Below are 18210 nucleotides of genomic sequence, written 5' to 3'. Positions count from 1 at the left end.
TTCAACTTCTTGTAAGAGTAAGGTGAAAAAAATGTCACTTTGTTCAAACTTCATTCCATCTCCAAAATTTGCTACGTTTTTGAGAAAGCTACATAGTTTGCCAGACGCTGGTTGCAATTGAGCATGTCATTTGTATTCAAGTGCGTTCGCTTCGCGCATTCCTGGTCTGTGATTGAAAAGGGTCCCTGTGTTGATTAGTTCTCATGGATAGCCTCGGGGCACTTTGCCAGTTGTTTATATTTCAGGTTATGATATCCTCAATTTTGTTATTATGTTTCAGGGATTGTTTGCAGAAATAAAGCAATTACTCTCCTATCTGGATCAATCACTGGAAATGCCACCACACGTATGAGTACCACCATCACACGTAACAGTAATCGATCATCGCGTTGAGGGAAACATACCGATATGTTCAAAATTTCCCTCATATTTTACTATACATTGAAGATAGGATATATAGCCGGCGTGAATGGCTAACAAATGAGGTAAGAGTGGTAACACAATGTAGATGCTGACATTCATAGTATATGATCAAGTGGCTAGTTGGGGCGTGGTTTCCCCACCCCCCCCCCCCCCAAGAAAATACATAATCACCTAGAATAATCTGAAGAACTGTGAGTACAAACCTACTACAGCCAGGGATTTTTGCCGAACTCTGCCGCCTCCCCCACCCCCACCCCCCAAAAAATAGATAATCGAGAAATTAGACAAACAAATGCTACACTCAATCAATTTGTCACAAAGTTACAACAAATGCTGGCCCTGCATTAAAGTGATATTTACTATAGTGCTCCATGAGCTAGAATGTTTTTCATAATTTTTCAGATGGTCTCATTATTTTCTGAAGGGAAGTACTGAAAGAAAGTGGGACGGAATTCGAGGAATTTTAACATGCGTTAAGCAACTTCTTGGTATAGTTGATGCTCCTATGATTCAACATCAAGCCCCTTTACAGTATCTCCTATTTGTGGCGTCTCGAAAATGGCTGTCTCGTGATTGTGAGGTCGTTGACGTGATGCGCCTGATTTCTCTTCTTTGCGAAACATCACTAATGTCCTTTTTCTTCCAGGAAGAAACATCTTTCGATTCGATTCTTTTTCATATATCACTGGAAAATCATTCTATCTTTTCTTAAGGGATGAAGGAGTCAATAGCCTTGTTTCTGTAATTAAACAACAAACAATGCTCATCATATTTGGACTTTCTTGGATTGGGATTGCTAAGGAAATCACGTTATGTCAAATGACATCAAATGAGATTAAATGGCGCGGTTATTCAGCAGATCGCCCTGATATTTTCTCTGCAATATTGTACTAGCAGCCACCCCCTCCCCCCATCAACCAAGTTAACGCTCTGCTAAGTTAACAATGCCAATGGATTCACACATCTCAGTTAACCGGCAGCCATTACCTTCGTTATAAAGTACGTACACATTTCCCTTTTCTGTTTAACGGACCTTATTTCATTCTATCGAACCGTCTGAATATAGAGCCTTGTTATCCGCGTTAACAAACATTCTGAAAAACGTATTTCGCAGTATCAGCACAGTTCGGATAAGCAGCTACTGCAACAGCACAACGCACAGAAGAACGACAGACAAAACAGAAATGATGGTATCTTTGATCAGTATGATGATTATTTCATTTCAATTCAATTCAATTCAAATCAATTCAATTCAATTCAATGATAGATATGATAATAACCTTTATAATCATAATAAAAAATAATACGAATAACAAATACAAAGTATAGTAATAACAATTTTGATAAACCTTTGAGGAACACGCCATTTTGACTATCGCGATCCTTATGAAACTATCATTATCTTAACCATGATGCATTACTTTATTTCACCTTATCTGTCGCATTATCAGTACACCGTCTATCACCTTTCAGCATTAGGGTGGCATCTGAATTTAGAAAAGACGAAGAATCAGCAAACCAACTGCTCTTGCTGTTGTTATTTGTTGACATTTCAAGGGAGAAAGAAGTGAATTTTGGTATTTCTACTGAAATCATGTAGTGGCCAAGGTGCGATTTCCAAACTTGTTGAGTCGACGATTTAGAATTAAGCCCATGTTTGTTACAAGGTACACAAGTAATATACATACATAATGTACTCCTCGGCGCCTCAAAATTTTCTCAATCCTCCAGGCTGTGAGGATTGGAACTGTGAATGATATAAGATTACTCATCACGGTACGAATATGAAATGCGATAATTCTCTGTGACCAATAATGCGTAGGCTTACATTGATGTGATGAAGCTATTTATAGCGGGGTCCATTAGAATGCATTGATATGATATCACAAAATAACGTTTCAAATCTTGGTCGTGGTGGTGACTGGTGAATTGCTTTGGATCTATACATTATGACGTCGAGGTCTATGACCAGAATAATTCGACAGCCAGCACGTTCAGGTGGAGATGTCAACTACATTTTGATAGGAAACGAGAATACATGCCATGCACGTTTTGTTTTGGTTTCTTTCTTCGTTTAACAATTCACTTAAAGGTTCAAATGAATACACAGTTAATCCCGAAATGCACTTATTCTGCCCTTCAGAATTAGATTAGGATTCAAACGTAAAGCGCTTGATTAGATTCGTCTACTAGTGGCGGCACGTAGGCATCAGCATTTACACCACTACAGACTGGACCTCCTACAAAATGCTGTGACCTGCCTACATTCGATGATATACACACCACACATGAAACACATACTGTCGAGAAAGAACTGGAAATGTGTCCTCATGTATTTTCTGACATGTGCATACATTATCGAGTGATTATTTTCAATAAGGATTGAGGTATAATTCATGATCAGCACGAAGAAGTATGTTCCGCTCACACACAAGGAAATTCACACATCCAGCGCAATAAAACAAAACAAAATACCTGTAGAACATTTGCCTGTCGATTACTGATATTATTATCAATTTAATGTTTATGTTGTTTCTTTTCCGTGGGTGTTTGAACTTCGTGTGTGAACGGAACATAGTAATTCGCGCTGACTTTGCAAATATTGTCGTGGGCAGGACGAGGAGAAAAAGAGGAATACGCTGTGTACATTCAAAATTTGTGGAGCTAATTACAGTTCACATAATTATACTGTTTCATGGGAGATAATAATGTGTCCTAGACTTGTGAAAAGAAGATTCATATAATTCCAACAAAAAACATTGTGCCTTTTTTAGCAAATTTGAACGTACACAGCGCATTCCTGTTTTTTTTTCCTTCATTTTTCTTCATCCTGCCCGCAACAATAATAGCAAAGTCACCGTAAAGAACTATGTTCCGTTCACACACAAAACAGGAAACTCACACACCTCACGAATAGATCATACATGGATTGACAGAAACAACAAATTGATAATAACAGGAATTACGACAAGCCAAAGCTGCATTCGGTTTTGTTTTATTGTCCACGATCAGCCCGACGATGTGTGAATTTCCTTTGTTGTGTGTGAGCGAAAAAGAGTAATGCATATACTGATCATGAACTAACCTCTGTTATTATTTAAAATAATAACTCGATAATGTATGCACAATAGTCATGTCAGAAAAATATCTGTGGAAAAGTTTCCAGTTCTTTCTCGACAGTATTTTGCAATTACACGCCTGTTTCATGCGTGGTGTGTTATATGACTGAATGTAGGCAGGTCATAACATTCGTAGGGGGTCCAGTCTGCAGTGGTGTAAATGGTGATCCCTACGTGCCGCCACTAGTAGACGAATTTAATCAAGCGCTTTACGTTTGAATCCTAATCTAATTCTGAAGGGCAGAATAAGTGCGTTTCGGGATTAACAGTGTATTCATTTGAATCCTTTAGTGAAATGTTAGACGGGGAAAAAACTGATATACATTCTCGTTTCATATAAAGAAAAATAAAATGTAGTTGATATGTCCAACTGAACGTACTTGTTGTCGAATTATTCTGGTCATGTATAACTCGACGTTATAATATATCGTTTAATTTCAACCCACCAGTTACCACAGTATTAGTATAAAGTGACAGGCATTATCAAGAACTCTGCGTGTCAGTGTGTAGCCCATTAGCATACTATATGTGACCATGACCATGCATCACAAAACCAACAAAAAGTTGCACAGCCTGATTTTACGTGAGGACACAAAACAGGTGAAATGGGTCAACCTATACTCAATCTTGAGTTTTTCATATTTCCTGAAAGAGCGATTCTCGTTCTACATTATTCTAATTTTTGGGATCATAAAACAAATGGGAAATTGTGTTTTCAGCAGTTTTTCTAGAACACCTTTTTTTTTTGTAGAATAGTGTGATAAGGTATGTCTTTATTAGAGGCCCCTTTTCTTTTCTTAAAAATCCTTTACCCACTCCTCACTTTCAGCTCTAATAGCTTTTGAAAGAATGATACAAATGCTTTGAAATTTAACACTACTCATGGATAGCACGTGTTAATAGAGCATGCTTAATTTCAGCTTGATCTAATAATCCCTTCATTGTTGCTGCTACAGTGTTTTACATCCTGTTTTTGTCTCATTCATTGCACAGGTAGCATGGATGAGTAAGATTAAGCGCTCGAATAGACCCGACACTTCAGAGCCTCTTTTCTCAGTACACACTTTTCCAGCGTGTGTGCTTTCTTTCCAATATGTAGATAGGTTAGGAGAGTCCATTTGACTTGAGTTAAACATTATTTTAAAGTTTTAAGTCTGCTCTTTTAGAATCTGCCCTTAAGTAAAAAAAAATCCATGTTTGGCGGCTTTTCATTGGGTTTGAGATGCAGGGTCACATGTGAAATCTGCAGTTAACAGTGTGGTAAGGTAAAAACTCCCCTTACTTTTTACTACTTACTTTTTTACTACTTTTTACTACTCTTTACTACTCTTCGTGTAGTACTACTGTGAGTATTTCTATGTTACAGCCCATACGCTTCATGAGTCCTTATCAATGCAGCATTTCATCATGATTTCGTATACATTTTATATTATCGTCATAGAAAATACTCTCACAATATATCTACATTTCTAAGTGCTCGTAATTACCAGTGCAATGTCCGCAACATGAACTATAAATTTCACAATGTTCTGATTTAAACATTTTGTCTCAAATATTTTTAGTAGTTTCCTTCACAAGTACGCATATTTTATACTGTTTTATTAGTGTTTGTAGGACCCTATGCTATGGCCATATCATGTGCAGTGAAGCAATTATTAGTATACCCGTGACTTAACGCCAAAATTTCTTCGTCTTTTTCCATTTCAAGCATTATATACCAGTCATATTTTCAGTATAATCAGACGACCATGACGACTTATTAACATTATTTTGTAATATCATATCAATGCATAATTCTAATAGAGTCCTCTGTAGATCCATTTCATTACACCTACATATTATTGGTCACAGAAAACTATCACATTTCATAGTTATACCATAATGAGTAACCTGATATCATTCGATATTCGATGTATTGAGTTCGATGTAGGGCTATTGGGGGCCCACAAGCTTGTCTTTTACGTGGGTCTCTCCTTTTCCAATATCACAATTATTTTGTACAGTGTTCCGTTGTATATGCGTGCGTCTGCCATTTGTACTGCCAGGGTGCAGCATGTCGACTCCCCCCCCCCCCCCCCTGTTGTATGTTATACAGCCTATGTATATGCACATACATGTATCTTGTTATACATTGTACGTCTTGCTTCCTTTTAATCTGTATCGATAATAAAAATATGTTATTGGCAATAGAATCTAATATGAATTGAAATCATTCATCGTTCCGATCGATCATCACAGCCAGGAGGATCTGGAGGAATGGGGGGGGGGTGTGCCGAGGGAAGCATGTTTATACTACTCCTACCCCTTCCTTTCTTTTCGTAAAATTGTCCCTTTTATATTCTTGAAGGGCTTTTGTCGCGAAGTGAATTTTTGTCTCTGACATGCCGGAATTCCAGCCATACTTTTTTTTTTCTTTTGGCAGCATCACCTCATTGTGAGAGATTAATACGTGGTGACGTGCATCACTGCCTTCCTTGGAGGAGGAAAGAGTGATGGTGTGACCCTAACTACTACTGGAGTCGCTATCACTATAACCTTCCTCTACGGTTTCTGATACGTCAAAAAGGGAGCACCTTGGCCTTGTGACGAACTAGCGTTGTAATGAGGAAACAGCCGCCAGGCCAGTGCAGCAAGATGCCGGTACATCGATCACCGGCGTTTAACGACGAAAATATCACTCACCATGAGATTTATGTGCGTGCCCTGCCCTTGTTTTCCGTCCATAGTACACGTCCAACGGAATACCACAGCAGTTTACGACGGGGGGGGGGGGGGGGGGGGGGGGGAGTTCGTGGTATCATGGCCCTTTTTTGTTCAAACGAAAGTTTAGCTCCGGTAATCCTTATTATCTAAAGACCCCTTACCCTCCCTCATTTTCTGAACAACAGACGGAGAAAGCACATCGACAATATAGAAACACGTTCGGGGGATAACATTAGGAATTTTCACTGAATGTGCACAGACATTCTCTTGTGCAACCCTTCTTGAGAACAAAGAGGCAAAAATTGCGCGTTTCCTTTCGGTAGTTGATAATATATCTCGAGTCACAAAAAGCGTCAACATGAAGGTGTCGTAATTCATAATATGGCTTTTTTTTTCAATTCAATCAGTGATACGAGGATAACGCATTGTCGTACTCTCAAAGATAAAGATTTAGACTCTACGCTCTTACCTCGCGCGTAATCCACCTGAACCTCAACAACACGTCGGAAGGGCCAATGACTATTAGTGTCACAAGACGCATAATAATGCACTATTTTGCGACAGACGATATGTTGATGGACGAAGGGATTTACCGAAGCAGAGCTAGGAGGCTTTTTACTTCTTGATGATATTTCGCATCAATCTACGCATTTTTTCTTCTTTTGGCTAAGCTTAGATCCCATCGGATGGTTCAATATATAACTGAAAACACAACAAATTTCATTTAACCCCTTGGCTCCCATACTCACACACAATCACACTGGAGTGAAATACCACACTATTTTCAGATAAGAAGAGTTATATTAGAAGATAAAAATGTTCCTATCGAACGGGAAAGATTTTGCATTTTCAATTCATAATGTCATCTATATGTTAACAAACTACAACCGACTCATTTCTCACAAAAAGTCATAATCGCGAAGCTGTTACTACTTTACAACAATCAATACAATTTTTTTCTTGTTTTTATTTCACTTCATAAAGGGCAAGAAGTGAAGATTTGTGGCGGGTATGTCGGAAACTTGTGAGCTGATGACATCAGGTCATCTCATTCACTTTGCATTTGCATTTTTTCCCCAGTGTTTCCGTTTAGTAAGAATAGGTGCAAATATATCACTCCATAATTTCCTACATTCACGTCCGATAATAATCACAGCAACCTCACCATTCCTTTCGTAAAATCAGTCTGCAGATTCAATTCAGCTTTAAGATGGAGTAGCATTTCACTTTCGCGCCATCTTTGTTAAGGTAAAAATCGGACAGGATTGGAATTGCTGGCAAAAAGAGGGCAATTACCTTTAGGGGATGGTGGTGGTGGTGGTTGGGGGGGGGGGGGGGGGGGTTGAGAGCAGTCAGAACGCGCGTGCCGGGGGATGCGTACCAGATGAGTTAATGACGAGCTATGGATGCTTTCCGTCAACTTCTAATCTACCGCATCAATCTTTGTAATGACGATGAGTGGATTAGTTCACACCGTGTGGGGGAAAAGAGTCGACACGCTGCGTCCCTGGCACTACAAATGGCAGACGCACCTCATTTCGCACAAAGACTGATAAATCGACGCATCGGATTCATAATGCATGGGCAGCGCTTACATTGTCGTTTTGGGAGAACGTCCTAACGGACCACCTTGCGCACTATGGTAATCGGAGATCCTTTGCCAATGTGACAGTCCATTATCGACCTCATTTTCAACACTGAATCATAATTTGATGCAAACAGGGAAAAGAAGAAATTGCATCAAATGACTGGAGAATCATATAAACCTTTGATTTGCGTAAACGTTTCTATGCTAGGGACTTTTGACAGTGTGTACAATGCCATAGGGTTTTCATATTATGTTATGTCATATTTAACACTTGAGCTTCAAAAATTACCAAGAATCAATAATGAAAGTTATTTGAACGAGACAAATTTGATGTTTACACTCTTACGATAGCGAAACTTCAAAAAGTTTGTTACCCTGTCACCAAAATGATATTGTCTCTGAATAGCATTTAGCCCTTTAAGCACATTCAACCCCTTTATTCTTTGGAAAAGAACATGATGGCTACAAATACCCAATAAAACCAGTGAGTCAATGCCTCCGAAGAATCTGGTTGGGCGTTGGGCAAGGACTATGGAGATTTTTGAGTCCCGTATTGAAAGGATTAAGTAAATTTCCACGTTGGGATTCACCATGAGGAAAAAAAAAACTCTTTAAAAAAACTCCCAAAATTCATCATCTGTGCAGGAGCGTGTTTTGTTTTTGTTTGTTTGTTTTTTCCAGATTCTATGCCAGCGAGTCGACAGCGCGGAGACATGGTGCATAAATTGATCAGCTACTAGTCTAGATTCTGGACTACTTTATGATATTACAGCTTTCCCCGTTGTCAAAACACGACACGTATACTACCTGTTTCAAACGTTGTCAAGGCACATTTCCTAGAATCAGTCCATCCGACGTGTTCGAGAAATTAACATCACACCACTTGACGCACGTAGAGCATGTCGCGCTATCGGTGCGAGAAAAAAAATAAACAAACCTATCAAGGATCTGGTCTAGAGCTTTACGAAGATACTATATGAAACACACTGGCCTTGATAGTATTAATGTTAACTGGTCATAATTTATATCTTATAGCATAACATGTCAGTTTACAATAGCTCTTATGATATCAGATATTTTTTTCCCAATCCCTTTGTTTTTGTTTAGTTGTGTTGTGTTTTGTGTTGTGTTTGTTTGTTTGTGTTTGTGTTTTTTTTATTTGGGCTTGTCAAAGGCTTACTTTTCATGTCATACTGGTATATTATTTGCTCGATGGTAATAGGTTGTACTGTATGTATAGGAGACATTAGGATTGTCGAAATTATTTGGTCCTGTTGTGCTTCAGGGACGTATCGCCTTTAATCATATATATATATATTTTTTTTTCTAAGTTGATTCCTGAAATTGGTCTTACATTCGGTCTTGTTCATTCGACGGACAGTTCCAGTACATTTACTTAGATATTAGGCCTATTTCACCTCACATTGAAATACAGTCTGATCTCTCCTATCCGGCCTCCCTTTATCCGGATCTCACTATTATCCGGACGCAATCTCACCGTGATTTTTTCCAATCCAATACTCACAGGAAAAGGGAGGATTTCCTACTAAAAAAAAATTCTTACACAAACTCACATGGTTTACATGTTATTCCCAACATAAGTAACATACATTTACATCAAATTATTATCCAAATAACATGCATTCATACATTCACTACTCTAAATCAACGCAAGATTATGGACAAAAGACTTTTTCATTAAATCAGGGCACGGTACAAGCGATCGTTCATCGAACAAATTATCAGAGAATTTTGAGCGCAAACCAGGTGACGAGAACGTGACATGTTCATGCAAAGTTGATGCATGTGCATGTAGCTACCATCGGGATACATGAGGCAGCTGCGTGTTTTAAACATTGAGTCTCCCATATCCGGTCAAATCCCTTATCCGGATGAGCACCGGCCCCGACATGTCCGGATAGGAGAGGTCGGACTGTAAATACGTAACAAAGTATACAATAGATTAGAACTGGACATTGTGTCTACATAATAATGGTCTACATAAAAGACTATCTTAACAAGATGTGAACTAATTATGGGGGAACCGCTAAAAAAAAGCAGAGCTTGTAACTCCGGATACCAGGGAAGAGAAAAACAGCGGAAATCCTTTGCAAAGGAGATCGGACACAAAGTAAATACGAACCGCATATCTAAAAGGAAAAACAGCAAAGAAAAAAAAAGAGAAATAGAAGGAGGAGATGCAAAAGAAAAGATAAAGCAAGTATACATGCAGAAATAACGTCATGTTCTTCATGTGTCGTGGACATGGAAAGTATGGGCATGAGCTCATAAAGACACAGATCCGAAAAACAAAAACAAAAGCCCAAAATATCACTTTGTGCAGTCGTGTGTTTGGTTTCCGTTTTGCCAGGAGGACTGCAATTGAATTCTACGAAAGGAAAAAAATGCAAGCCTTGACAATCCATTACAACGGACCTCGACGCTGCTTCAACACTTGCTAACAACATGTACATCTTTGTCAGCATTATCCAGAAAAGAAAAAAAGAACGCGTGTATCATGACACTGGACCGGGGATTCGATTATCTTAAAAAGAAAAGAGAAATCTTTAATGTCAAAACATGTTGAAACGTTATCCAAAGAGCAGGTAGAAATCCAATGTGTCGTCAACAACTTTAATACTATGCTTTATTAAGCACCTCGGGTCAATATCGTACATCTTACATCTTCTATCTCACCTTCAAGAAATTCCTATCTGCAGAAAATGCTGCAATAAGTAATATATGAAATATGGGATTTTCTTTTTACAGATCATTTAAGATTTTACGTAAGTTGATGAATCATAATAAGCTGGAATGAAGACGTATGTAACGGTCTCAACACATTTTGGCTGAAAACAATGAAATTGATTGCGAATCAAAGTTAAGGTTTTTTTTGTTTTTGTTTTGTTTTTGTTTTTGTTTTTGCCTAAAAGTAGCAGCACAGCACTGAGAAAGCCAGATAATGTCGTGTTTATTTTTAAACATGTATTGCAATGCTCAAGTTTACAAAGTTCTGAGTGGAACCGATATAGTTAAAGTGAAAATGCAAATGCAAACGTGAACTTTCGTCAAAGTATGTTCGTCTTATTTCAATCACTGTTAACTAATCGTAAAAAGCTTGGATATGAGGATGTAGCAAAAGGCTTACACAAAACTGCAAATATTGTAGCTTAAACTCTATGATTTAGTATACTGAAAATAGAACAGTGCCTCCCAACGTATTTGATATTTGAAAAGAGAATATAAGTGACAAATTATTGCAATAGGCAGTTTAGCCTGATTGGCGCTGGCAAATTGCAGACAGGCTGTTTACTTCCTGCTGTGGTGCCGCGAATGTTCACCACTCGTCACATCACCGGCAAGACTATGTTGCGACAATTATCTCCACGTTCAAGGAAACATTTATTTTACTCAACATATGGTTATCAAAGATGAACAAAAGGAAAATACGGTGGAAGGACGTTGCCTCCTTCAAAGTCGTATCTTGCTCTCTCGCGGTCGCATTCTCGACAGGTAGCTAACTATCACTACGGGAAAGCTACGTCCGTTATTTATAGCTCGACGGAAATTGCACAGCATTGATTTTGCGAGGAGCGCTCAATCACGTTTATGGCTCATTTTTTCCGATGTTCTTCTGGCCGCATCCTCCGTGCTCCGCATGTCAGTGTAGGAGATGCTTTTGGCCTTCCTACAGGGTGTCAGGAAAATACAAGGTCTGCACTGGCATACGAAATACAAAAAGAAATCAATTCAAGCTCTAGAGCAGAACTGATGAGACGCACAACCCAATCAGCGTCGTCATTAAACTCAAATCAACTCAAGAGACAAACAATGGACATTTCGTAGAAGAAAAACAGCCTTGAAAATAAAAACAGTGGAATTTTGGATTTAAGTAAACCCTTTTACGCCGTTCAATGTGACCGGCTTGTTAGTTTGTCTTCTCGTAAATTGGATACTTTGTACAATCGTTCGAGATTCCCTTCACCAAAAAAACAAAAAACAAGAACAAAACAAAAACAAAATGCCGAAAGTACGCCCAGATTCATCGCTTCATTTTCCAAAGCATGAAGGCGACCCTAAGCGATCATTTGGCAGTTTTGATTTGTCGTAGAAAAGGAAGCACACAGCCGAACACAAGGAGGAAACCCAATATCTTTCGTGTTCAAAACTTGTGACACTTTCAACTATTTTTAGCCTGAATCCGATAGCCGCCTGCCGTACATGCCGTATTATCTTTCATATGCTTCTAGCTCAGGGAGCGGGAATAAAAATATTTCCACTCTTTTGATTTCTTTTTTTTTTTCTCCCACGTACCGGCGGGATATGCTTCGTAAATGAATTCATCGTTGCCTTGAGATCAAAGAAATCAAAATTTTCCTTGGGCATAAAATCTTGGTCGGGATGGATGAATGAAGTGTGACTGACTATATCATTTCCAACTCCCTCAAAGTTATTGTAGATTCCAATCAATATGATTTCCGTCGTTGGATATGGACACGTGGGACGCAAAAACTCCCTCGATCGGAGCATCCATTTTCTTCTGTGCATGCAAAATGTATTCAGAATCATTATTCATTTCATTCAGAACGTGAAAAAAGGCCATGGGAAAGTAAGAATTAATTTGAGTTGTGCATTCCCGTAACAAGTTTGCGGTAAAGGTGCTCTTAGAAAAGTCATTTGAGAGTACATTGACCTTAGTATGCCTTCGAGAACCAGATGGGTCATGTAAAATGCCTGTGGAGTTAATATTTTGTTTGTTTGTTTGTTTGTTTGTTTGTTTGTTTGTTTGTTTGTTTGTTTGTTTGTTTGTATTTTTGTATTTTTAAGTCTCAGGGATGGGTAATTACTGAATGTTAGCCCGCATTATCAGACACAGCGACCTCTGGACCTATCGACCATGAAAGATGTTATTGCACTGACACACGCAACTCATTCCATTCAGGCTTTGTGAATGATAACGGGTGCGTATAGCTCAAAGGTATCGTTTGGGGGAGATCTGACTCCGCAGCATAGAAATATAAGAATACAGTATGTATATCTATTTGCGTATACCCTGGTTATAAGACATCGGACTCAGACTAAACATCAGCTAGTCTAAAAAAAAATCACAGAATCAGGACAACTTTAGAGGAAATGTAAATAGCTACCTCCGGTGTGACAAAAAATATTCCAATCAAATTCATTCAACTGAGAATCTTGGTGCGTGTGTGTGTGTATTTCTTCTTTTGTTTTTGCCTTTTTTTTGGGGGGGGGGGAGATTGGGTTAAGAGTGACCTACATCTAGTTCAAGCTATCGATTTAGCACTGGGGCCCCATTGCCAAATTTTTGGGTCTTCTTTTCGGACAAACTCATTCACAGTGAAATCTCGTTAACGTAATATCGTTAAAAAAGTTCTCTGAGCCACGTTTTGGGGGCTTGTTAACGGAATACTACTCTTGACAAGGGATTGTTATAACATACTAAAAAGCAGCCATAGTAGGCTTTATGCACATTATAGTGTGTAACCGGTATAGGAAACCCCCAAACATAAACGCAGTGAGAGAAGTAACGTTAAAGTTAATCAATAGGCAGAACATTGTTTCAGACTATAATGAGTGGGGGGGGGGGGGGGGGGCGTTGCGTTCAGACGAGTTTGAGCAAAGTTATTTCCGAGAAACTCCCTGTTTTGTGTCATATATCATTTATGACTTCTGTCAGAATTTTCATCACTTTACACCATGTCATGTTCAAACCAGCACAATGACAATAATCGTACTCGGCGGAATCAAATGATTTCACTTCCAAAATATAGAGAAAAAAAAATCCAAGAAAATACACGCACTTTACAGATATGCGTGGCAGAGCGTTGTACAGACTATGACTGCAATTCAATTTTTGCCTCTTCATTCCCCAAATTCTGTGAAACGTAATATTGAGCATGTGTCATTAGGAACACGTGATGTCTCAATGGAGGAACATGGTATATCATGTAAGTGTCAAGTGCGAATGCGTTTGCCTTGCGTTTTGTGACCGCTGGATTAAAAAAAAAAAATGGATTCTTTCAATGTCGTGTCACAGTGTATCAAGTTTACCGCCCTCGCTGTGGGATGCGGAAAATCTGATGAAAGAGAGAGAGAGGGGTTAAGTTCTTCCGCGGATCAATTGCAACCGCCATCCTCTGCACAAAATATGCCTATCGCTGGCGACGGAAACCATTTCTTGCATAACCGTTCACCAGGGAAATCAACTTTTATCCCGACTTGAGCAGGTGGGAGACACTCACACCGATTTACTGGGAAAAAAAAAGATAAAAACCTCCACGTTTCCTGCATTTCGGTACAGCTGATGCATCAGTGGGTAGGACTAAGTGTCAGCATTAAAGTCGTTGCTCAATGCCGTACTATACTCGACCAGATAAAGACAATGTCAATAGGCAGAGATAGATTAGCGAAGCGAAGAAAAGTATGCAGTCCGTGTCTACTGCGAACTCCTGACAGCACTGCGATGTACTGTTTGTGCTGACTTATTCCTGTATTTGCGTGTGCGTGCGTGTGTATATTGTGTGTATGTCGTTCCTGAGAGAAGGGACATTATACACAAATGATTTCCGATAACGTGACTACGCATAGCCACAGCAAGATATCCCGCATTTAAGACTTATTCCCTTATTCCCTTATCCCCTGTTAGACTAAAATGTCATAAATCACACAGCTAGGGAAATTACCCAAAAGGACGGTCGTGTGGACATTACTCTCGCTGTCTTCTCTTACCAGTTACAACTTCTATGGTTTTCCACGGTTTTTTTTCTCAGGGTTTATAAAAGATGTTACAATGATGTCACTTTGAGTACAATAAATGACCCTCTTCTGTTCTGAAAAGACGGAAAGATTCCAACTTTTAAGACGGGTTTTACATTATGAAATTTGGATGTGAGCTGCTGGGAATATCAAGCTTTACAGTTTGTAAAACCAATATCCTGTATTTCCTTCAAGTGAAGTCTCATGCGGTATATGATTATTTTTCATAATCATTATGTCTGAAATGAATTATACAAAGAATTCAAAGCTTCAAATATGAAGACAAATTACTGCTTCTACCTCGAGATGGGGAGAATTAACGTCCAAACTCTCATTGACTTCATGAAGGAAACTACATGTAGAAATTTCCAATTACAGGAAAATTAAATTCGAGGTTTGCAAGTGCATCTGTTTGCACTGTTTTATTTGTTCTTTATTATTGTGGAAAAAAAAGAAGAGGAAAGTACGTATTGTTATCACCACTATAGCAATGGGACTACCAAGGAGTCTACTTGTTCTTATTACCGTATGATATACTAATACCAATACTACTGCTGCTGCTGCTGCTACTTCAACTACAACTACTGCTATTATCTCTTATGATAATAATAATAAAAATTGTACTTCTACTTCTACTACTACTTCAGCTACTATTAACTTTTTTTTCAAATTTTATTTTCCCAATTCACATGCTGCTTCATATACCAAATACATGCAAAATAATGAATAGTACATTATGGGAAAAAAAAACATATATAAAAAAAATTATGGTATAAGAGCTTGCCATTTGCTCACATGAAAATCTAGACGATTCTTTTTCATAGCTATGATGCGTTCTGTATTTTCCAAATGCTTCAAAGAAAACAGAAACGGACTTAGAGTTGGAATGATATTTTTGATTTTACAAGAAAATATAAAATATTTTGCATAATAGATAATTGTATTCACGAAATGTCCCCTTTCAACATGCAAAGTTCCAAAACAGATTTCTTCAGCTACTATTAACTTGATTATAAATGGAGGGACGGGTTGTCGTTCATCAACAAGGATACTGTACACCCTTACATAATACAAACAGTTGTCCGTAGTGCTGGTCTTGTCAGCCTTTTTCGTCTCCTCTCACTCCCCACCCCACCCCCACTACCCTATATCCCTCCAACGAGTACGCGCATGAAAGAATGAGTGGTATGTGTGTTTATGAAGGAGACAGTAAGGGCACAGTGACTGCTGTACACTCTACCAACGAGTGCGGGTTTGTGTGTTGTTTTATTGGAATCTGTAAGCGTAGATTGAATGTTACTGAATAATACATCTGTGCACGTGTGCATTATTATTCATTTATTGTATGTGTTTGAGTTGGCGTGTTTTTAAACGTCTTGAGAATGTCCTTGTGATATTATTGTTTGTTGATATCATAATGGAAGGGAAATGTGGAAATGCAATTAAATACATAATCATTATCATATAATTATGTGCATAAATGTCTAATTATGACATAATTTGATTACATTCCCACGGAACGTAATATCATTCAATCAAATCGTTTCTATTTTAGAATTAATGAACTCTCTCTCTCTTCTCGTTCCAGTAGTAAATTGGAATAAGAAGCCAGGAAAAACGACGCTCCGTCTCGCGGGGAATGATGGGATACCACGAGCTCGGATGAGAGCCTTCCGGCTGACGGCGGCCATCGTCGGCGGGTTCGTGGTGTGCTGGAGTCCCTACTACGTCGTGTCCACATGGTACCACGTCGACCACGGCTGGCAGGAGAAGACGTCGCCGCCCAACCCACAGTGGCTGTTTGATTTCCTCATCGCTCTCGGATATCTGAACACGTGTGTGGACCCCGTCCTCTACGGTATCTTCACGACCAAGCTGGCGCGCGACGTAAGCCGCTGCTGGCGATCGTCCAAGCCCATCAACAGAGGGCGCATGAGGCTTACCAGTCGGCGCTCAACATCGTCATCGAACAACAACCCGGTGACAGCTGGGTCGTCGGTACGATTCGGGATGACCACGGTGAACGTGCCCACCGAGGAAAGACATTCGGTCCACTTTACTATAACGCATGAAGAAACGAAAACTGAAATCAACTGAGACAGAATGAGTCGTCTTAATGAACAGGAAATTCTGTACTTGATACAATAGAACAGTTTACATTGGTCACTCTATGAAAGCCAAGTCACTCTTGGAATGCCTCCCAGAAATGGTCACGTGACAAATCATTTTAAACATGTTTTCTAATGACAATAATTATGCCCCAGTATACGCATTATACTAACTCATGACAATTTTCCAGAAGCTTTTATACTAAAGTTTGTTCCACAATATCGAGTGTATGGTAAATGATCCCGATGACATTTCATTTTTTTTTTTCTGAACGAATAAACAGAGAGAGATAGGGAAAGTGTTCCTGGGCTGTCATTGATGATTATGGCACTTTACCACTATTATCTTTATAGTCATGGGGTTTAATTCATGATCGGCCGATGGATACGTGAGGACCATCTAGCTTCCATCACCCCTCCACCCCCCCCCCTTCCTTGCTTCTGCCGTGTCGTAGCTGCATAGTGAAGAAAAGTCACCGTGGATCCTTCATCCACTCGGTAAAAAAAAAGTGTCATCGCGTAATAATGTATTAGCCGGTGTTTGAACCTATACATCTTTGGTCTCAGACCACAAGTTTTTCCACAAGGACTCCAGGTTGAAAAAAAAAAGAAATGTAAAGAGATTAAAGCAAACTCAAAATGACGCAAGCCCTTGGTGAAGTTCTCACAATGCAAACGTAAAAATGCACTGGACACGGCGAGATACATAGTCACTATTCTGTGTTCAAATTATTCGATGTTTAGGTTGTGGTGCACGACACTAAGCAACTTGTGATAACGGATGCACGTCACGAGACCGACACCCACGAGTTAAACAGCCCACGAGTCATACAGCCCACGAGTCATATAGCTCACGAGTCATACAGCCCATGAGTTATACAGCTCACGGGTCATACAGCCCATTAGTTCGACACTAAGCTAACAAGGCCCACGAGACCGACACATTAAGACCCGTGTTGTATCTGTCGAACTCGTGGGCTTTATTTGCCACGTGTCGAAATCATGGGCTGTATGACTCGTGAGCTGAATGACTCATGGACCTGTTTTCAATGTCGAACTCGTGGGCTGTATAACTCGTGGGTGTCGGTCTAGTGGGATGACCCCGTGATAACACCATTTTCGTTTCGGCAGTCATGTGCATCCACCACGTTCTCCTATATTGGTCATTCCCCCTGTAAGATGATGCTGTTTACGACTGTTATAAACATGTTTGGAAGTTGCTTAATTGCCACAAGTAGCACGTAGTTTACTTCCGTCTCCTGTTTTGAGAGTATTGCGTTTCTCGAAAGACAACTAATTTTAACACGAGGCGAACGTAAATGCACAAAAGAGTGGGTTTTGTTTTTGCTTAAATTTCTAATTCTCGCTGGAGCTCTTCATAACAACTATATTCGGTTTATTTTGGATTGTTTGGGGGGTTTTCTTCTCATGGCATCTGATGCATCTTTATCCATGACGCAAACTACACTGAGGATGCCTCTTATAAATTGTG

General features: G+C 39.3%; 1 protein-coding gene across 1 annotated transcript in view; it reads left to right on the top strand.

Moving 5' to 3' along the window:
* The window catches only part of LOC139725582 (gonadotropin-releasing hormone II receptor-like), a 90004-nt gene extending 73297 nt beyond the window's left edge, over positions 1-16707 (top strand). The window contains exon 3 of the mRNA XM_071636673.1: positions 16199-16707. Within this exon, the coding sequence (XP_071492774.1) occupies positions 16199-16707 (509 nt within the window). The remainder of the gene's footprint in view (positions 1-16198) is intronic.
* The last annotated feature ends 1503 nt before the right edge of the window (positions 16708-18210 follow it).

Source organism: Diadema antillarum, unplaced genomic scaffold (assembly GCF_040938485.1).
Source record: "Diadema antillarum isolate AM-2024a unplaced genomic scaffold, OU_Dant_1.0 seq00000050_RagTag, whole genome shotgun sequence".
NCBI lineage: Eukaryota > Metazoa > Echinodermata > Echinoidea > Diadematoida > Diadematidae > Diadema > Diadema antillarum.
This window is presented reverse-complemented; position numbering and strand designations above follow the sequence as displayed.